The sequence below is a fragment of the Haliotis cracherodii genome, unplaced genomic scaffold (genome assembly GCF_022045235.1).
Source record: "Haliotis cracherodii isolate W230 unplaced genomic scaffold, xgHalCrac1.p SCAF_10, whole genome shotgun sequence".
NCBI lineage: Eukaryota > Metazoa > Mollusca > Gastropoda > Lepetellida > Haliotidae > Haliotis > Haliotis cracherodii.
Genome location: NW_027266265.1, coordinates 39,468,173 through 39,491,640, shown reverse-complemented (window position 1 = coordinate 39,491,640; position 23,468 = coordinate 39,468,173). Strand labels below are relative to the sequence as shown.

The 23,468-nt window shown below is 38.8% G+C and overlaps 1 protein-coding gene across 2 annotated transcripts in view; it reads left to right on the top strand.

The window, feature by feature from the left end:
* Positions 1-23,331, top strand: part of LOC139454369 (PH domain leucine-rich repeat-containing protein phosphatase 2-like) — a 60,399-nt gene extending 37,068 nt beyond the window's left edge. For both annotated transcript variants that reach the window (XM_071236026.1, XM_071236027.1), the window contains exons 4-18: positions 3,646-3,780; positions 4,334-4,509; positions 5,213-5,388; positions 7,446-7,592; positions 8,301-8,752; positions 9,634-9,694; positions 10,202-10,297; positions 12,166-12,324; positions 13,493-13,690; positions 15,690-15,852; positions 17,290-17,420; positions 17,730-17,855; positions 18,329-18,523; positions 19,066-19,294; positions 19,867-23,331. In XM_071236026.1, coding sequence (XP_071092127.1) covers positions 3,646-3,780; positions 4,334-4,509; positions 5,213-5,388; positions 7,446-7,592; positions 8,301-8,752; positions 9,634-9,694; positions 10,202-10,297; positions 12,166-12,324; positions 13,493-13,690; positions 15,690-15,852; positions 17,290-17,420; positions 17,730-17,855; positions 18,329-18,523; positions 19,066-19,294; positions 19,867-21,387 — 3,965 coding nt within the window. In that variant the 3' untranslated portion in view covers positions 21,388-23,331. The remainder of the gene's footprint in view (positions 1-3,645; positions 3,781-4,333; positions 4,510-5,212; positions 5,389-7,445; positions 7,593-8,300; positions 8,753-9,633; positions 9,695-10,201; positions 10,298-12,165; positions 12,325-13,492; positions 13,691-15,689; positions 15,853-17,289; positions 17,421-17,729; positions 17,856-18,328; positions 18,524-19,065; positions 19,295-19,866) is intronic.
* Positions 23,332-23,468: the final 137 nt, after the last annotated feature.

The window sequence follows — 23,468 nt, the reverse complement described above, 5'->3', positions numbered from 1 at the left end:
GGTTTATTTTTCTTTATCAAACAGTTTCATTATGTCCAATGTCCTTTCTGTTAGATTTATTAACAGGGGTGACATGTGAATCTTTCATTAAAAGAATGATTCTTTTTCCCCCATGTTATGTCTGTATCTGATCAGCGCAAGGTGACCCATAGTCTACCAGTTATCCAAAACATTATTTCACACCAGGTTTACTCAACACAGCTACTCCAGAAACATATCTGCCACCTGACCCATAATAGGTACTGCTGTAACTATGCTGTGCTTCAGGGATTTTAACAGAAATATACAGAACTTGCCTTGTATGCTTGACTGGCTTTCACATAATTCTTTTCACCTTACAAATCTTGCTGCTACAATAGCCACCCCAAACTTGTTTTGAAAACAGTTTTATTTAGAAAACATATTAGTATTTCCTCCTTGTGTTGCTTCAAAAATATTTTTATACCATTAAGAAGTATTCAGGAGCTTAACCTATTTAAAACAAAGTGAAATAAGTTTTCTTAATAGATTGGCTGAGGTTTTGATATACGGAGTACAGAAAGCCGATAGTAAACAGAATTAAGGAGAGGAAATTCCTGATTAACCATGGCCATTGTGATCACTGAAGTGGGTTGTATGTGGGTGATGGTTCCCATAGTGTACATGAAGGCTTATTGTCTGGAACATCTGGGTCGACCGTGGTGATACACTGGTTGGGAGCGAGACCTGTTGATCTGCAACACAGTGTCGTGTCCATGGGGTGGGGGCTATTGGACAGTAATTTGTTCAGTCAGGTAGACACTATGGGGAATGTGATGGGGATGGGAGCCACTCTTTCATAGTTTGATTCCTTTCAGTAGATGTTATTAGAGCTGATTGAGTCAGAACAGTTTTACTTTCCATCAATGGCGGAATGACTAATTATGGGGAAAACCATCTCATTAGTGAGGACAGAGGACAATATTGTTCAGACTACTGTAGGATGGATCAATGTCATCCTGACACGCCTACACATATTGCTTTACCTTGTGAATTACAAGTCTAAAAAGGGTTAGCATTAAGTCAACATGTGTAATACTTTCACTTGCAGACATGTGTTCTCTCTGGTTATATATACTGAAATTCTGTTAGTCTGGACAGCAAAGTTTCCCTGAGAATAATAAACTTTTAGGATCAGAGAACCATGAATAGGAGGTAATGTCCTTTTGTATTTATGTGGGCATTCCAACAGTATTAGTTTGGAATGAAGCGTTTCCAGAATAACAGGATCCACACTGAACAGGGTCTGCAATTCAACTTTCAGGTTAAGAGAACCATGACTTGGATGTACAGTAAACTACGTTTATAACAAACTGACCGATATAACAAACCTTTTTTTTAGTCCCGGCCATTTATTGTATATATGCTTATAATGAACTAGGGTTATTATGAACTAAAGTTAGTGGTCCCTTTGAGTTCGTTATAACCATAGTTTACCTTAATGTCCTTATGTATTTTTGTGGGCATCCTAACAGTTTGTGTTTGGAGTGAAGGATTTCCAGAATAACAGGATCCACACTAAGCAGGGTCTACACTAATGGGGTCCACACAAATAGTATTTCACTCTAGATACACTATGATTCCTGTATACTATCAGTCTATACACTATCCAGGTATTGTGTACATATCTACCATTGCAGAAATATATTACCTATAGGGGCTAGGATATAAGTGCAATTATTTTGATAGTTGTCACTGAGCGTTATGATAATTGCTTCATGTTGTTTAGTTAGACAATGCCAGTTCTTCCATTGTTTGAGATGTGGCCCGCAAGATTGCGATGCATTTTTGCAAATAATCAACGATGACATTATCCGTTGTTTATGACGTCACAGATTATGTTATATTAAGTCATTCCAATAATAGACTGAGATGATATGAGCTCCACTTGTGATCTGGTAACCTATATTTGATCTACATTTCTCAGAAAATATGTAATCCTGGTATACAGAATAAACCTACTTTCAACTCGCAATAACAGATTATCTGTCTCTCGTGAAATAATAATCAGTAATCCCTTGTAGCTCATAGGATACTCTCTAAAGGATCTGGTCATGAATTATGAATTTGTATTCATTGGTGGTGGCAGGAATATAACTGACAAGATGACAGTCCAGTGAAAGGTCATATATGACCAGAGCTGTCGGCCACTAGTCAGACTGTGACACTGAATAAAGCATAGCTGTATACTCAGCAATATTCCAGCTATATGTAAGCGGTCTGTAAATATTCGAGTCTGAACCAGACAATCCAGTGACTCATTTCATGAGCATTGATCCACTTAATTCGGATATGATGACATGCATCAACCAAGTCAGCAATCCCGTTAGTCGGCTCTTACGACAAGCATAGTCACCTTTTACGGCAAGCATAGGTTGCTGAATACCTATTCTACCCCGGATTTTCAAGCTAGGGATGTCACCTAGAGAATGATAGCATAATATGTAAGGTTCCTTAAAACACAGCCAAAAATTTATACAAGCTATGATTTCATGAGCCATATTCATTCTGGTAAGTAAAATATATCAAGTATCCAGTATCCAAACCAATAAACTAAATCCAATAAAAAATTATATGCATTATTGAAAATTCTATCTATTTGGAAATGTTTATTGCCAGAAAGAACAACAATGTTGAGTGGACTAAAGGAAATTGGTAACACAAGTTATGCAGTTAATCAATAATGTAATAATGCATCTGTCTCCTTCGATATCCTGACTTAACATGAAACTTGTACTTGAATTTGTATATGTATAAAGATTGCATATGTATGACCCAATAGACATGACTGCTAAAATGAATGAAAAAATGGAGAGAAAAATGTCATCCAAACATGTTGATGCCACTTTGGCTATCTGGTAAATATAAAACATCAAAGCCATAGAATAATCATTCTTGATTTTCTTCCAAAACGGATTCTTTTAAAATGCAAAATAGTGGTGAAAATTATATGAATGGATCACTGAAAATCAGTGATGACACCAGGTATTCACAAAAAGAGTAATCATGTCCTCATCTTCCGGTTGTTTGTTTGTTTGCGTGTTGCTTAATGCTGCACTCAGAAACCACACAATCCAGTGATTTACATCATGAGCATCAATCCACACAATTTGGATATAATGACATGCATCAAGCAAGTCAGCAAGCCTGACCACCCGATCTCGTTAGTCCACTCTTACTCCTTTCACAACAAGCATGGCTTGCTAAAGACTATTCTAACCCGGATCTTCACACATTGCTCTACCAGTAGCGCCTGCCACAACTGCAGTTTCATAATGGATATCAATCTAGCCTTTATTGATTGCTTGTTTAACTCAGAGATAATGTCTAAGTTTCACACATGTCACTAATTACAATGTCTTGAACTTGACTGAAACGTGCTCAAGACCATTTAGCACAGCCTCCATATAACCTGTTACACCCTGTGATGATCCAGGCTTTAATAAGAATGGTCCCAGTAACCTATGCTTGTTGTAAGAGGCAACTAACTTAATGGTTTAGAGTGGTCAGGTTTGATGACTTGATTGATTGTAAATAATCCTACTTGGTCTGGGATGAGTCCAAATTTACTACACTACATGCCGATGTTATGAATATGTCAATTCATACATTAATGAAATGTTTCAGGCAAGCCGATCTCCGACAGCACATACTCCCGGAGTCAGCTGTCCTCCTATGCCTACCTCCGCAAGGGGAAGCTACTCCACCAATGGGTGCGGCGACTGTGTGTCATCACTGGAACCAGACTACTTATATACAGAGGTGAGTTGTGTGGCTCCTGCAGATGTAGAGGATGTAATTCCATGCTGTTCCTAATCCAGGAATTGATAAACTGAATTTGTTCTCTTCACTTGACTTAACCCAAGACCCATGAAGAACCTGGTAGAGAATACCGGTGGGTCTTCAGCAACCCACGCTTGCCTTAAGAGGCGACTAACTGGATTGGGTGGTCAGGCTCTCTGACTTGGTTGATTCATGTCATCGAATCCCAATTACCTAGATCGATGCTCATGATGTAAATCTGGTCTAGTCCAGACCTGATTATTTACAGACTGCAATCATATAGCTGGAATATTCTGACAAAAGTCAATAATCTTGTACGCGACGTTAAAGCCCATTTCACCTCACCTCCACATTACAAAAATCATTGAAAAATATGTCCCAGGTACATGTCAACAAATCTATTTTTCATTTAAACCATTAATTGTTTGCAATGGGATAAATCAAGGTTAAGATCTGTGAGGCTTTCCATCAGAAAGTCCATCATCAAATGTGATGACAGCTCAAACTATTATAGCACTGCTTCCCTACACAGATCGCAATGCCAAACCTACAGTTGTCCAGTTGGCGAAAGGCTCTGTGGAAGAAGTGCAGGTCAAAGGTCAGGAACACTGTCTGAAGCTGACTTCGACCATCCAGGGCGAGAGGTCGATCTACATCTCCTTCATGAATGCCGGAGAGTACAACAAGTGGATCAAGAAGGCGAAAAAGGTAAGAATATTGCAAACTTTTGTCATTTTTCAAACTCCTTGTTCCCAAATTGTCAAATATTTTAATCTTACATTAATTATGTAGATGCAATTAGTTTGAATAACTGATTCCTGAGTTGTGTTTGGAAATGAATCCTTAACTACAACATTATCCATAGGAGTCAATGATCTATCATAAGATTCCAAACTACCGGTAAGTGCCCTTGGTAGGTAAATTGGGGAACTATGCTGATAGTTTTCAAGAGTGCATTTTTTGACATTCTGATGTTCATAAAATTTGAGGAATTAGGAATTCAATTTGGAAATTTTACTGTCATTTGCTGCAGATTTAGGGCTGAATAATCGGCCTCTAGGCAGGTCTGGAAAATCCCTGTGTGTTGAGTAAGGTTTCATGCCACCACTTTTCAGCACACTTTCACCACCTCCATGGCTGGGAACACCACAAGGGCTTCCATGTTTGTACACAAATCCAGGTTTCAGCATGAGGGGCAAATATTTGTCCATGTTACCTTGAGGCTGGTCCTACTGGTACTACCTGACAATATTTGTATGTTTGTATGTATAAAAGCAGGGTTTGGTAAAAAATATGCTTTCTCTAACATCACTATGTATTTTTTAAGCACAAAATTATTGTGTGGTCAGGTTTAAATTTAATTTTGTAACTTTCCAATTGTTTTGATATATTACTTATTTGTCCATTTCAGGCAACATCCAAGCTTCCAACCAAGGCTGACTTGTCCAACTGCCATTTGGAGTTCCTGCCAGAGACAGTTTTCATCAACGATGACCTCGAGATCCTCATCCTGAGGCACAATGTCCTGCGAGAACGGCCCATTGAGGAGGACATCTACACAATTGGATGGCTGGATGATTTGCCAAGGTGGGATTAACATGAAAATACACACATGCACAGATTAATAAAAAGATTTAACACATATACACTCTGCCATGTTTCTGTCCAACCCCAAATATATAGTGCACTTGCTTTCTATAATCAGCCACCTACAGAAACCAGGGCATTGACTTATAAATGGAAAAAGCAATTATGGAGTTAATGCAATAAATTGGAACCATTTTGTTCTGTACTCAACTCAGTGTAGGAATTAGTTGCCAAAGTTCACTGGCTAGGAAGGCTTGTCAACAAAACATGTTGCAAGCCCTCATGATATTTAACTACAGTGATCGCTCGCTATAACGCTACCAATGGGGTCCAAATAATTGGTGGGCGTTATAGACGATGAGCCGTTTAACCGAGGCTGAGGCGCGCGCTCGGAAAATCTCAAATCATCAATATGTGTTTATCTCACGTCACATCAAAATAGTATATATTTTTATGGACCTAGATCTACCTGTAATATCATTCATTTATTAAATCTGTCACATTTCACAATGTCTGAAATACGTATTCCATTTCAATTTATCATTTTTAATCGATAAATTAAAAAATTATTCACTATTTCCCGCGATGTTATTGAAAATAAAATTCTCGGACACACATTTCGACAACGGGTCCACATCAAAGAGCAAAATAAAGACGTTTTAAACAAATCTTTAAATATATTATACAAAGTGATAAATAAAATCAACCATAATATCTAAAAGTAATCAAACTTACATCTAAGTTATTATTTCCATCGTTTCGTGCGATCTCGTGTAATGTAAGTCAAATGACATCTCGGCTTTCGTCGCCTTGAATTCTCGGCTCGGACACAATGTTTAATGCCAAAATATATGCATGAAAAATCTTTGTCACAGCTCGTAACCTAGCACGATACATTCGCGAAGTTCCATATTTTTAATATATATCGTGATTTCCTGCTTAAAACGTTCAGATTAACACGATTTAACATAAAATCTTTCGCCAACTTCTGAAATTTATCAAACACGAGCTTGGTATCACAGCTATAATTTGATTGGCTGCCTGAGGTCACGTGCTCAAAATTGACCAATCACGAAACTTGTAGTAGATTTCGGCAAGAAAGCGTCATTAGAAACAAATTTTAATCCAATGAAATCGCTTGTTATAACTACGGAAAAAAACCAGGCGATGTTACGAAAGCGCGATTACGAAATGAATGACCGCCGTGTTGTGACAGCAACTACGTGTGTGTGACAGTGTCGCCTCAAATTGGATTGCCCACTAATTAAGAATATAAACTTCGCTTGTGGTTCTCTTTTATTGCATGCATGCGCTTCTAAGATCAAAGGTCGATAGTGTGAAAAGTTAACTAGTTGAACAATCGTATTTCCGGGACTTGCCGCGGATGTTTTCAAACAGATTATTAGAACTCCATTCAGCTATAAACGGTTGATTATGCAATGAGAAGCGTTATGTGCAAATGAACAACGAACAACAATACAATTATGTCTGTGTAAAACTATCAGTAATAAAAGTGTACATAAATTTTGGGAGCCATGCGTTACCGCGCGTAGTAACCGAAGTAGCGCTTTATCGAAGAGCGCAATAGCGAGCGATCACTGTATCCCCAAACACTTCCAATAATCTACGAAATTAAAACAAAAAGACAGCAGACTTCGAACACTGACTCCACTCCACATCACATCTTAGTGATTCAACCATCATAACTCTATATTAAAACATGGTTTAGTTATGATTGCCTTAGCACAAAGGTTGTGTTGTGTTTTAGTTATGATAAAATACCTGCCGTAAAAAATTTTGAATCCAACAATTAATTCTACTAAACATATTTTGGCATTTGTATTACAAAGATTTTTGGTAGTCTTTCTTCATATACAGATCTTCAAGAAATGTAGAATAATACAGAAGTATAATATCCTGTATTTAATAAAAATGTTCTTAAAAGTTTCATAGTCAGTGGATCAATATGGTAATAATTATGGCTATAAATAAGTGTTCATTTTAGAAAACTGACCATTTGCCAGGTACAACTGTGATAATCTGTATCTGAATCTCAGGTTCACCCACCTCCGAAGTCTCAACCTGGCAGACAATGGTTTGGTCAACTTCCCCCAGGCCGTTTGTCGGATGCGAACCCTGACTGAGCTGAATGTTGCTAGCAACAAACTGGAGGAGATCCCCTCCCAAATATCAGACCTCGCCAAGTAAGCAGGAGCAAGACGTTTTTGTAGTGATAGTGTTGTTTGTTTCTTTGTTATTTAACGCCGCACTTAGCAATGTTCCAGCTATATGACAGCGGTCTGTACATTACCATCCAGTGATTATTGCAGCCTTAGCCTGAAAAAAATTAATTTGTGTAACAATATTCATTAAAATTTGTGCCAGATCCAGTTCATGGGGCTGAACACTACACCAAAATACATCTTGTTAATGAAATGTATATTGTCCAGTGAACCAGTAAAGTGCTGAACGGATAGTTTTTGTTTAACAGGAATTTTTTAAAGTTATAATTTTGTGTGTGTTTTCTTGAATTGGCAACAGTTTTTGATGATGGTTGGATTTGTTTCCAGTTTGTTTTTGAAGAAATATAACCTGAATTACTTACATACAAGGGTGGTGGCAGTAGCCTGGGCTCACCACATCGAAGACCTGGGTTCCATTCCCCACATGGATACAATGTGTGAAGCCCATCTATACTGTCCTCCATTGTCATATTGCAAGAAGGGGAAAAACACCATACTCACTCACTCACTACTTAAATACATAGACAGTGTGAATTGTTGGGATTTGTCCGACTTTGTCTTCTTTGCTGAAAGTTATTATGTCAGGTCTTCCTTCACTATAGTATATTAAAATATAATTTGTTATGTCTCTCTATTCTATTTTGAACATGTTATTTTCAATAATTTCAGCTTACAAGCACTACATCTTCACAATAATAGACTGTCATCATTGCCGGAGGAAATAGCTCAAATGAAGAGACTCGTTGTCATTGTGCTGGCATTCAATCGTTTTACATTTATTCCCAGTGTGTTGTGTCAGTCGCAGCATGCATCATACAAACTGGACAGCCTTATCATGGCAGGAAACCAAATATCACGTTTACCCACAGACTACTTAGACCATATGACCCACATCAAAAAGATCGATCTCAGAATGAACAAACTTCAACTTCTCCCGACAGAAACTGCTCGGTTTCAGTCACTTGATCATGTGACTCACCTTGACATTCGAGACAATGAGATCATCGACCTTGACATTCGTGCAATTCGTGCTCTGGAGTATTTAAACTGTGAACGGAACATGATTCGAAGCCTTCAGATAAATGGAACATCGTTAAAGAACATCTTTGTTTCACATAATAGTAAGTATATATTGCCAAAAAATATACTCCTTGAGAACCTTTGATGCACTTTTCAATACAACTACCTTTAATGGTAGGAGTGTGTCTGATAGGAAACCAATCACCAAAGGCGTCACAATTAATTTTACAACCCTCAGCTGCAACGATCCTCTGGCCATGAGTTTGACCTGACTTTGATTATTTTTGAGTCAGCACCTTACCCATTGAAAGTCTTAGGGACTGACCAACTTCTGAGGGGAGGGGGTGTTAAAGAAAATAATTGATCCAGAACTAAAATGGAAAAGGACTTGTCCTCATGACTTTTCACCCACACCCACCCCACAATAAATTGATCACTAGATATAGTGACAATAAGATGTGTTACAGTTGTCCAAAAAATAAAATTGTATGTTTTGAAACATAACTTGTCTCAAATTAAAATCAAAAGTGATGCCCCATAAACATGTAAAAGAATACCTAGGCAATAGGGAGAAAAATAAAAATGTTAATAAGAAACATATTAATAAACATGATTTTGCAGAACTTTTATGTCATAATACAGCTTGTGGACAAAATTTAGGTACATAAGTTTTGAGGTAATTAGCTTCTTATTGCAACAAACACAACTATTAGTTTCATTAGACAGGATTGCAATGGACATAATATGACATGTGTTTAAATCAACTTCTAAAGTAAACCACTATATTCACACTCGGACATTCATTATTGCATTATCAACAACAGCGTTGTTGTGTTTTGTAGTTGTAGACAATTTAGTGAAGAGGTCTGAAGTGGACAGAAGCTATATTATACGTTTGGTAAGGTAACGTCAACTTAGAAACATTACATGCTGCAGAATCAGTCTCAATCATGTTTACATCGTGATGATAATTTCTTTTCAGAAATTGAGAGTATTTCCATCAACCCCAAGCCTGAGTGGCTTGTTTCTATGGATGTGTCCTAGTAAGTAGTCACAAATATTACAACAGGGAGCTGAATCAGAACAGTGAAACTGTTACATATGGAGGAAATACAGAAACATTATTTGAACTGATAGTTTAAAATGCTGTTCTGAAGCTCACCAATTATCCTTCAGAAAATATAGATTGCCAGAGAATAACAAGTCTTGACCCATTGGGCATTAAAAAGAAAAATAGCAGTGAAAGTTATATAAATGGATCACTGAAAAACAGTCATGACACCAGGTGTTCACAAAAAGGAAAAAGTATGCATTAGCCAAGTTCTCCTTTAGGACATTGTGATCATGAAATAACATGGTGAGAAGTGGAAGACATTGTCCTTGAAATAACATGAAAAAAATTCTGTATACATATTTAAACTATGGAAGCTTCAAATCTGATTGTATATATTTTACACACTTGACATAAATCTCTGGATCCATGCAGATCTTTCACAATATGCAGCCTAGTAGGATACAAACTCCTTTAAGTTTAAGGTTTCCTGTTACAGTAACCAGCTCAAAGAGGTTCCCACATGGCTGGGTGACTGTTTCTTCCTAGTACGACTGGATCTGAGCCACAACAACATCGCTCGTCTACCTGACAGGTAATTATTGTAAAACATTGCTCGTCTACCTGACAGGTAACTATTGTACAATACTGTAGCTACAACAACATCACTCATCTACCTGACAGGTAATTATTGTACAACATTGTAGCCACAACAACATCACTCATCTACCTGACAGGTAATTATTGTACAACATTGTAGCCACAATAACATCACTCGTCTACCTTACACGTAATTATTGTACAACATTGTAGGCACAACAACATCGCTTGTCTACCTGACAGGTAACTATTGTACAACCTTGTAGCAACAACATCACTCATCTACCTGACAGGTAATTATTGTACAACATTGTAGCCACAATAACATCACTCGTCTACCTTACACGTAATTATTGTACAACATTGTAGCCACAACAGCATCGCTTGTCTACCTGACAGGTAACTATTGTACAATACTGTAGCCACAACATTATTCATCTACCTGACTTATAATAATTGCACCACATCTTTTTTGAGTTAATGATTCAATAAACAGTCTGTGAAATTATTATGTTATGTTAAGTTAAGAATGTTATGCAATGATTGGGTGGTACATAACTTCTTTTGAGTAGTATCTGTTGACTTATTAATAAGGAAATAAATGCAAGATGTTTTGTATCTATGGAGGTTTATGTCCCCTCCACAAACATGAACTCTATTTAAGTTCTTAATTAAGCCTATCAGTGTTGCACTTATTATCACTTTCTTTCAAATACAAGAAATGACAGCATATCACTTATATATACTGCTGTGTAAGAGAACACATAATGTCATGACTTGTAGTGAGTGAGCTGGTAAGGCAGTGAATGTTGATTAACACTACAATCAGTAATATTCCAGCTATAACACTGTGAGTGCATCCTATAAATAATGAAGTCTTAGCAACATAAACCAGGGGTTAGCATGAACAACAATCAACACCATCGGATCACCATCACATGCAATCAACAAGGTCACACAATATAACCATGCTATCCTCATTTTAGTTCTCTCTTACCACAAGCATGAGCATTGGGGGCATATTGCACCCACAATCCCCACAGGGACCAATAACACTCTCCTACTCACTCAGAGTTCCGTGCGACCACCATAGTACATCTGCCACAGGCCATGCCATGTGATGATTCGTCACATATTACAGTGAGTGAGTGAGTTGGGTTTAACGCCGCTTTTAACAGTATTCCAGTTATATCACGGCATGCACATATTACAGAGTCCATTCAAGATCTGGTTTTTTTTTTTATGAGTCCACACATTTTGATAAACATGTCATAGAATGGTTAACTTTCATTGAGAAAATACCTTAAAACATGAAAAACCATTTCCGTTAGCGTAGTTATCCTTTGTTTACATTGGTTGTATGGCTTCATGTGCTGTCATCAAAGCCATATGAAGAGCTAGCGATATGGTCAGTTTGTTGTATAAAAATATTTTGATAAACATGTCATAGAATGGTTAACTTCCATTGAGAAAATACATTAAAACATGAAAAACTATTTCCGTTGGCGTAGTTATCCTTTGTTTACATTGGTTGTATGGCTCCATGTGCTGTCATCAAAGCCATATGAAGAGCTAGCGATATGGTCAGTTTGATGTATAAAAATATTTTGTCATGCACCTCACTGTCGCAGTTGTAGTAACATATCTAAATGACTATGCTAAAAAATGTAAAGCTCTCCGAAAGGCTTGTATTAGGCCAGTCTATTCTGATTTCAGAATAATCGTGTTAGTTAACGAACAAGAGAAACGTCCAGTCACATAACATACAAATTAAATTAGCCTGTGGCTGTGGCTAAGTCACCACTGCACTGAAGTGTGGGCTTTTAAGTGTTAGTGATTTATTGTTCATCCTCCTGTTTGTAGGATGCTGACTGATGCAAGGAAGCTGAAGATCCTGCGTGTGAACCACAACCAACTGAAGCTGCTGCCCACGGACATCAAGCACTGCCTCATCGAGGAGCTGCACCTGGAGAGGAACCTCCTGACCCAGCTGCCTCCTGAACTCTTCATCCGGGCCAACAAGTGAGTGGGGCAAGGACCTTAAATATATCAAATATATCTACACGAGTTGATATATTTGATATCAAAAGACACGAGGGTGAGATTTTATTATCATCCAACATCACTCTTCCAAATTTTGCAGTTTGTAGACAGTAATAAGCAGTGTCTTTAGTATAAAAAGTACTGCTAACAGTTTCAGTAGCAGAGCCATTAGTGATGTCATTTGATTGTGACATCATGGCAACCAATGATGTCACAATGGTCTGCAATTTCATTGATCTCACCCAAGCGATATCTCCTGTGGAAGCCAGTTTTGGATGATATATGCTAATCTTTAGGCTGGATGAATAAGTTATTTGCAATGCTGTTGTCACTTATTTAGGGATCATTCTGCATATTTATTGGTCTCTATTATAATAAATTATGAATTGGAATATCACTGTCAAGTTCATGGTTTAATCTACATACTATATTTGATGAAGAAGAGAGTGCAAGATTAGGCAGTGATGTGTGAGAAGTGTTGACTGTGACGCTTCACAGTATTTTTATGTCCTCTGTAGTATCCAGTGTCAATGATATGATTTGTCATATTCTGTTGTCGATACTGCTCATAGTCCGTAACATAGAACCTGTGAAGATCCGGGTTAGAAAGGTTTTCAGCAACCCATGCTTGCCGTAAGAGGCAGCAAACAGGATTGGTTGTTCAGGTTCGCTGACTTGGTTGATGCATATCATTGTATCTCAGTTGCATATGTTGATGCTCATGATATCAATCACTGGATTGTCTGGTCCAGACTCGATTATTTACAAACTGCCATCAAATAGCTGGAATGTTGCTGAGTGCGGTGCCAAACAAACAAACAAACAAAGCATAAAATAGCTGGTTGACAGAGCTGCCAGTAGACACTGCTGCATGTATAGGTTAGTGCCCTCCTCAAGGCTGACATGGATTTTTGACGCAGTCTCCTGAGGCTTCTAGCGTTGAAGTCCATAACAACTGGTGGGGGGAGTGGCTAACCAACTTATCCCACCTTGGCCACAAACATAATGCTCTTTACGTGATGATGCGAAAGCATGAACCGAGGCTTGTTCCCCCTCTCGTCTGAACTGAATTTTCCAACCTCGGCATGTTTACAGGTGGGTCATTACGGAGAATAACCCATCAAAACATCTCCTTGTTTGTTTCCAGACTACGCTGCCTGAACCTTACAGGCAACTGTCTGGTGGATCTGCCAGCACCGAACCGTAACGACACTTACAACAAGTTGCAGGAGCTGTACCTCACCTCCAACAGACTCACCAACAAGGCCATATTTAAAGTGTGCTGCTTCCCTCGACTCCGTGTCCTTCACCTAGCCAAAAACTGCATCACAGAGATCAAAGACAGGTATAAAACATGCTATCTAGGCGTTTATAAAACATGCTCTCAACAGAGGTAAAACATATACTATCCAGGCAGTTATAAAACATGCTCTCAACAGAGGTAAAACACATGCCATCCAGGCAGTTATAAAACATGCTCTCAACAGAGGTAAAACACATGCCATCAAGGCAGTTATAAAATATGCTCTCAACAGAGGTAAAACATGTGCCATCCAGGCAGCTATAAAACATGCTCTCACAAAGGTAAAACACATGCCATCCAGGCAGTTATAAAACATGCTTCGAAGACAGGCAAAACACTTGCTCTCAAAGACATGTAAAGACATTGTCTCAAGGACAGGGCTAGACATTTTGAGAAAGGTGTCTCCAAATTAACATGTTGCAAGGGATACATTATTTAGGGTGGCAAGTCCATTTGTTTGTGTATCTGTATATGAAGCTGCATCACACACATATAAATTTTTTGTAAGGCACCAGTAAATATCATTGAGTTTCTTTTCTTTTTTTTGTCCATTGTTTTGGTCTTGGAAATGAAATACAAAAAAAGTCCAAAAAGAGAAGGGTGGGCTTTATACATAGGTGTGAATTGTGACAATGAGGTGTATATAATTATCAAAAGTGGGGTCTGGGCATTCCAAATTTGATAAGAAATCTCATCACCTGACTCTATTAGTAATAAAGATATATTTATGGATTGTTTACTTGTAATAAGCAAGGAGATTTCTATTTTCCAAATTGCATCATTGCTTCTCCATCTTCATGTCTGTAATCGATGAGACAGCTTTAGTTTCAAGAATGGAATATCTTCAAACTAAAATTCCACACATTTCACAAAACTAGTAAAAACTTAAAAAGGCAACTTGTTTTCTACCATTACAAATTATTTTGCATAAACCACTAGCCAGGAAATAAGCAGTATACAAGCTGAATTTAACATATGGTGTCTATCCCTGTTCTTGTGAGATACTAAGCTGTAGACTAGCAGAATGTAACAAATGGTGTATATCCCTGTTCTAGTGAGATACTAAGCTGTGGACTAGCAGAATGTAACGTATGGTGTATATCCCTGTTCTAGTGAGATACTAAGCTGTGGACTAGCTGAATGTAACGTATGGTGTATATCCCTGTTCTAGTGAGATACTAAGCTGTGGACTAGCTGAATTAAACAACTTGTGTCTATCTCTGTTCTAGTGAGATACTAAGCTGTGGACTAGCAGAATGTAACATATGGTGTATATCCCTGTTCTAGTGAGATACTAAGCTGTGGACTAGCTGAATTAAACAACTTGTGTCTATCCCTGTTCTAGTGAGAAACTAAGCTGTGGACTAGCTGAATTAAACAACTTGTGTCTATCCCTGTTCTAGTGAGATACTAAGCTGTGGACTAGCTGAATTAAACAACTTGTGTCTATCCCTGTTCTAGTGAGATACTAAGCTGTGGACTAGCTGAATTAAACAACTTGTGTCTATCCCTGTTCTAGTGAGAAACTAAGCTGTGGACTAGCTGAATTAAACAACTTGTGTCTATCCCTGTTCTAGTGAGATACTAAGCTGTGGACTAGCTGAATTAAACAACTTGTGTCTATCCCTGTTCTAGTGAGATACTAAGCTGTGGACTAGCTGAATTAAACAACTTGTGTCTATCCCTGTTCTAGTGAGATACTAAGCTGTGGACTAGCTGAATTAAACAACTTGTGTCTATCCCTGTTCTAGTGAGATACTAAGCTGTGGACTAGCTGAATTAAACAACTTGTGTCTATCCCTGTTCTAGTGAGATACTAAGCTGTGGACTAGCTGAATTAAACAACTTGTGTCTATCCCTGTTCTAGTGAGATACTAAGCTGTGGACTAGCTGAATTAAACAACTTGTGTCTATCCCTGTTCTAGTGAGATACTAAGCTGTGGACTAGCTGAATTAAACAACTTGTGTCTATCCCTGTTCTAGTGAGATACTAAGCTGTGGACTAGCTGAATTAAACAACTTGTGTCTATCTCTGTTCCAGTGAGTTCCAGAAGCTTGAGCAGCTCCAGGAGTTGAACGTGTCCTTCAACAGCCTCCGCTTCCTGCCCGTCTGTCTCAGCAGACATACCAAGCTCCAGGTCCTACGGGCCAACGCCAATCTCCTGCAAGAGTTACCTAACTTCAGGAACTCTTCCAGCCTTAAGGTACTTTGTTATCTCCTTTATTGCATTTCTGATTTTTGTTCAAAATGACTGGCCACACAAATTATCTTACTAATTTCTGATATCAATATCTTCCAACTGTCTATATGTGTTTGGACCGCCTCTGTGGTCTAATGGTACAGCGTCCTCCCGGAGAGCCGAAGGTCAGGGGTTCGATCCCCAGCCGCGTCATACCAAAAGACGTTAAAAGATGGTACTTGTTGTTCCCCTGTCTGGCGCTAGATATTAAGGGGCTAAAACAAGGACTGGTCGGCTCGGAGTCAGTATACTGTGTCTGAGTGGGGTATTCATGTTAAACTGCAGCATGGTATGTCAGTGTGCTAGCACTATAAATCAGTCCGGACTAGTACAAGCAGCCACACACACTACACGTCGCTATATAAGTGCAATAATCTTGGACGCGATGTTAAACCCCATGTCACCTCACCTCACCTATATGTGTTTGTACTGCCTTTTCAATTACCAGATTTCAGTGGTGATATTGGCCCCAAAATTTGTTTTGTAATGCACTATATTGTCATATGGGTATCTGTATTGCAATATGTATTGCGATATATTGGGAGGTAAAGTGTTTGACAGTGACTGTCACTGCTTGTACATGCAGATCCTATCTTAACAAACTGAAGTAGATAATACTCTGCATGGTCAGTCACCACCATTTTGTATTCAAGGATATAGGGGAGAAAACAAAGTGAGAGAAAAATTACTTTCAGGTTTCACCGTTTTGTCAATTAATTTTGAAGGGAAACATCAACGGGGAACAAATGTCTCTGTAGATTTTAAGTTAAATGATTCAGATAATAATGAAACTTGTTATATTTTCTTTACCAAATATACCGGAACACAAAAATAGTATTGCAATACATATTGTTTGAAAAGCATATTGCAGTAAACGAGTATATCAGGAATACATGTGCATTGCTATTAATAAATTCAACATGAAGCATCAAGTCTCATACCAGACATGGTTTTAATGTGGCTATTGGAAAGCTTCCTAAGAGATGTTGCAGTGTACAGTGAAACATAAGAGAGCAATTTTTTAATTATCATTTACATAAGAATAAACAACAAAATGTGCTCTCAGTGTTCAACTATTGTGTCCGACGAAGACTGAAATAAATTATCCATCTTCCATTGTTTTTACTAATTTTTAAGACCCGTGAAGATCCAGGGTAGAATAGGTCTTTAGCAACCCATGCTTGTCATAAGAGGTGACTGCCGGGATCGGGTGGTCAGGCCCGCTGACTTGGTTGATGCATGTCATCGTATCCCAATTGCATGGATAGATGCTCAAGATGTCAATCACTGGATTATCTGGTCCAGACTCGATTATTTACAGACCGCCGTGATATAGCTGAAAATTGCTTAGTGCAGCATTAAACAACAAACAAACAAACTAATTCTTAAATCTAACCTCAGGTGTTGGAGGTTGGCACTAATTGCCTCGAGAATGTCAGCATGGGCAACTTGATGACATCTAAGGTCAATCTCCTTGACATCTCTGGAAACCCAAATATCTTCGTCAATACAGACGAACTGCAAGGAATCAAGTAAGTGTACAAATTCTTGTGTGTTCAAGATGTTACATTCATAATCCTGTTTATTGTGTTCAGAATTCTGATTTCAAAGTTATTTTTGAAGTCCTGGTCCATTTCAATCCATAATGATGGATATTAATTGTTTATGAGGTACAATTTGGCTGCAAATTGGTTTGCAGTATTGCCCATGTAACATTTTGACTCATTTATTCCAGTACAAGTAAAGGTTGTCTGTATAGCCTTATTGAATAAAATATTAGACAATAAATATTCTGATCCTCTGGAATTACACCATGTATAATTGATTACCATTGCCTCCAGGAATGCCAAGAGAGTCTGTATGATAGACATGCGAGGACAGAACCGGTCTCTTAACAATGTCTCCGCAGTGGAGGCAGAGCTCAGTTGGCAGAGTGGGTTTTCACAGACATCAGGCATGAGAAACAAGTAAGCTACCATTGAAAAGTGTATGGATTGGGAAGAAGTTAGATTGGGAGAATTGCAGATAATTGTCACTCCACAGTAAGGACAGGATAGATCTGCAGTACCCAATAATTGTTGTATTAGCAGTTGTTGTTTGAGTAGGGAATCAAAGTCTGACAAACATGACAAACTGATTCTTTATCCGCTATGCTTTCTGAAGGCGCCTGGTTTCATGCTGAAATAGATAGACTGTCTATTTGTGTTTATGAACATACAATCCTGGCATCACCGCTCACCTATTTCATAGGCGGTGGGGTAGCCTAGTGGTTAAAGCATTCGCTCGTCATGCTGAAGACTCGGGTTCGATTCCCCACATGTGCACAATGTGTGAAGCCCATTTCTGGTGTCCCCAGCCATGATATTGCTTGAATATTGCTAAACGCGGCGTAAGACCATACTATCTCACTCACCCAATTCACTTATGTTTCTTTCTCAAGGCTTTCAGTGGCAATGCTCAATAAATCCAAGTTCAGCGAAGCTGGAGATGCCCTGTTTGGGATATTTGACGGTGGTCGTAATGATGAAGTGGCTAAACTGATGATTGAGTTGACACCAGCGATTGTCGCGGAGGAGAAAGAGAAAATGCCTACCCAGGAGGGTTTCCTGAAGTACACCATGCTCTCAGCTCACAAGTAAGTCTCATCCCCTAGGGATTTATCATGACATGCATTCAAAGGCCGATATTAGGCCTCATGTCAGTAAAAAGCAATAATGCAGCAAAACTGTCAGTATTAGTATCGAAACGGAAATATTCAATTTGCAATTTTACCAATGATGCCTGCGAAGGAATCCTTGATTAAATCTAAAATTAAATTACAAATCTTTAATGCTATATCATATTTCCTATTGAAAGGAAAATCATTTGTCCGCAAAAATATAAAATGAAAAATTTAATATTTTCTTTCAGCTACATGTTATGTTCACAGATTAATCACATTAACATTATGTATGCATGTTCAGCTCTGTAAGATGAGGGGCGGTCGGGTAGCCCAGTGGTTAAAGTGTTTGCTTGTCATGCGGAAGACCCGGGTTCGATTACCGATATGGGTATAATGTGTGAAGCCCATTTCTGGTGTCCCTGCCGTGATATTGCTGGAATATTGCTAGAATATTGCTAAAAGCAGCGTAAAACCATACTCACTCACTGTAAGATAAATTGTTTGGTTATTTCCAGGAAGATCAAGTCAGTGGGGCAAAGAGTTGGAGCTGCAGCTGCCCTTGTACACATTCAGAAACACCCAAACCATCATGACCAATATTCCCTGTGTGTCGCCAGTGTTGGGGACACCGAGGTGGTGCTGTGTCGTCAAAACAGCCCCGTCTGTCTCACCCGTCAGTTCACTGTGTCACATGACAAAGGAGAGTGTCAGAGAGTCATTAACTCTGACGGTATCATCACAGAGGTAAGACTAACATCAACATGATTCAGTACTGAGTTAGTGTGTGTATGTTGTTTAACACTGCAGTCAGCAATATTCCAACTATGTCAACAGTCATCTTCAGGTATACATTTCATATGTCATGTTCTATCATACACAGCCATGTGTCACTTAATACCTTATGTTACCCATGGAACTACATATTTCAGTACACTTATTTTCAGTAATTCTCACTGAGCATAATCGAGTCTGAATCATACAAACCAGTGGTTGATGTTATGAGCAACATCCCATGCCGTCAGGATATGATGATATTACTTGCTAGGGACATGATCTAATAATATCAAGCCATGTGAGGAAAACCCAAAAGTCATAAACATTTGTCAGGTGAAACCCACAAGCATGGGTATGGTGCTAACAAATAATAAAGGATAATCAACAGGGCAAATATGCGATTCAAACCCATTGATTAAATTCTTTGTTATTTCAAACCAAACAGAGGAATGTGTATTGATTTGAAACAATATGCTTGGACATATTATCCATGAGGCAAACTATTGGTTTTTAAGTAACTGCATGAATATGTGCTGTTCCAGGATGGTCGTATCAGTGGGGTGACATTCAACACTCGACTGATTGGCTGCAGCTACCTCTTCCCCCAGGTGATCCCCAGTCCCCACATCACATCAACGACCTTGACTTCAGAAGACCAGATGATCATCATTGCCAATCAGGGTCTCTGGCGATACATGTCACACCAGGAAGCTGTCCGCGAGATTAATGACATCCCAGACCCTGTCATTGCAGCCAAGAGACTGCAGGATCTTGCTCAGGGGTATGGATCTCGGGAGAATATCGGGATCCTGGTGGTGAAGCTCCTGCTGTCTGACGCAGAGAAGTTCCGGATGAGTGAGATACTGCGGACGCAGATGCAGGGGCAGAAGCAGCTGCTGAACAAACTGCGTGAGCAGGCAAATGTAACACAACTTCATGCCATACCTGCAGTGTCCGAGTTGGGTGGAATTGTCATCGACAAAGCAGGAAGAGTCAAGAAACATAGAGGAGAGAGGCCAAGTTTAAGTGTTAAGCCAACACCTGCTCCAAATAACAGGTATCGGAAGAAGGATGCAAATCCAAACTGGGAGACAGTACTCCAAAAACGGTTGGCTGATGAGGTGAAAGACAAGGAGATGCAGGAGATGTTCAAAATCACAGAGGAAGAGGACAACCAGGAGGAATTAGAGGAACCAAGAAGCAACTGGTCGACCCTGACCAAGAAGCGAGAGACAGCATCAGAGAGCGCTGCTATGAATCAGAAGCAGATGGCACAGAGAAATCCCATCCCTTCAGCCAACACTTCTGCAGTGAAGCCAATGGTCCGGACAGAATCCACAGACACCATCACATCACTAGATGAGTTCTATCGCCAGCCCATTGTCACTGCAAACATTGACAGAGATGCCATCCTGTTTCATCAGATGCAGATGGCAAGAGCTCAAAGCATCAGTTCAAGCAGCCTTGATTCAACACAATCTGACCCCATGTATGCCTCAGTGAGGGAAGTGTACAGAGGTCCTAGAGCTCCATCTAGGAGTATTGAAGTGCTGGTACACACCCCGACTTCTGATGAACAGAGGTTTCAACCAGTACGTGTGCATCGGCGACCAGAGAAGGCAGTAGCTCCTCTACAACTTGACCCTAAGACGGAAAAGTCAGGGAAGGCTGAGGATGACATTGATGCTATTGAATCTGAGATCATCGAAAGCTTCCATGCCAGTATAGAGGATCTGTATGCAAGAGTCATGAAAAAGAAACAAAGTATAATGGAGAAAGACCCAAGTAAGGTGAACCTTGTTAAGTTCAATGGCTCTGATGACACTCTAGTTGGGGACTATGAAGAAGTGTATGTTCAGCAAAGCCACCCTCATGGCCCAGGGTACCAGGAAGCAGTCACTGTCATTGATGACCTAACAGATCTTGATGACACCATTGATGCTGCTGAAGATGAAAATGGTGTTGGCAGCCATCAAGATCAGGGGGCAAGGAAACACTCCCCAACTCCTGCAGGTGTCACAAGGTTCCCTAGTCAACAGAGTGTCATTATCACATACTTATAGGACACTGTGTCATTGCTACATATCACTTACTTATAGAACACTAGGGTGAACATTATTACATACTTTATGTGCACACACACCTGCATCACCTTGGAGCATACTAGACATGTATTTAGAAGCTTTATAGGTGACTGGGTATGCTAAGTGTAAATATATTGAACACAATTTCAACTGATTCATTTGGTGATATGTTTTCCAAAAAAGAACATGACCACAAAATACAAATTGTTTCTCCTATTATATTCAAATTCATTTTCTATTAGATGTTAACATGTGATTATTATTTGTTTCCCTCTTATTCTAAAAACTTATAATACATCCATCCATATTGAACACTTATAGACCACTGTGGTCAATATTGCAACATATCACATAATTTTAGAACACTGTGGTCAATGTTGCAACATATCACATACATATGGAATACTGTGGTCAATATTGCAACATAGCATATACTTATCATACTGATTGAACACTGTGTTTGATATTGCAACATTATCCCATTCCTATTTGACACTATTGTAGATTTTGCAAGAATATGACTTTCTCATAGTGCCTATTGTAGATACTGTAGCAACTCATGAAAGATGGTAGATAGTCTGACTTCACTGCATATGTATAGCAGACAATGGTAGAAAATACATTATAACATACTTGTGGCACCAGATGGTAATTATTGAAGCATTAACACCTACTTACAGCATACAACACTACCTTAAAGCTCATGTTATATAATGCAACAACATTATATCACATTGTTGGATACTGTAGCTCAATGAGAAGCATATTTATTTACATATTGTGTTCAGAAGAAATGGCATATTGTATATAAAAGATTTGTGAAATGTCATAACGTAGTTTGCATATATATTAATGGAGGCACTGTCAATTATCATAGTAGGAATACAGTGCCATGTTATACATTAATTTGAATCAGTTCACAAATTCTTTAGGAGATTAATATGTGTTAAAGAGAAAATAAACATAAACCTTTTGCCCAGTGATACATGGGATTAACATAAGTAAGAGATCAATTATTGTCTATTTATTCAAAGGCATTTGTACATGGTATGCATATGTGAGGATAAATGGTATATAGAGGCACTATGGTAAAAGCTAATGATGAGGGAAACTTTTTTGTCATGGCATCATTGCTCTGTGTAAACAATGGTTCCAAGCTACAGTACCTGGTGGAACTTGGTCATGGAAGCCTAGGTACCTCTGTAACTGATCTACAGCACTTCAGATTGACAGAGGGCTCGGATGTCTACCCCTGAAAAATATAAGAAATAATCCATTTCTGACCAACATGGTCCGCAGCCTTGTATTATTAATACCAACCCATTTCTTTTTCATTTAATGGGTCGCTTGAATTGTTAGCATGCACGCCAATCTGAAGTTGAGGACATTGTTTAACAATGCAATCTTGGCGCTATCACTGTTGTAAGTCTATGTTAAAGTATGTGAGTTACAACTGTCCTTGCACTGAAGTCACTTTGTGGAAAAGGGGCGGTCGGGTAGCCTAGTGGTTAAAGCGTTCGCTCGTCACACCGAAGACCCGGGTTCGAATCCAAACATGGGTACAATGTGTGAAGCCCATTTCTGGTGTCCCCCGCCGTGATATTGCTGGAATGTTGCTAAAAGCGGCGTAAAACCAAACACACTCAATCACTCACTTTGTGGAACATGGCCCTGATTAGTAATGTGACATGGATCAGCATAATAAAGAATTGTCACTCAACTGTCAAGGGCCTGTTTCCACAATATGAGCTCATGGCTACAACTACATCTACCACCTGTGTTAAGGTATAAGTACAACAGCAATAGGGGCTAGGATTAGCTTGACGAAGGTCGTCCTTGTCAAGAGAAACATTTCATTTGGAATCATAATAAAGGTTGGTTTTATTGTGTCATTGTGATGCTTATGAAGCAAGGCCAAAATATTGATTATCAATCTTATCAATACAGATAGATTATTTACAATACGATAATTAGAACATGTTAAAAAAAATATCTTAAAAACTTCAAAATATAACATCTTGTGACGAATCACAAGAAGAAATACAAAATATATATTTGTA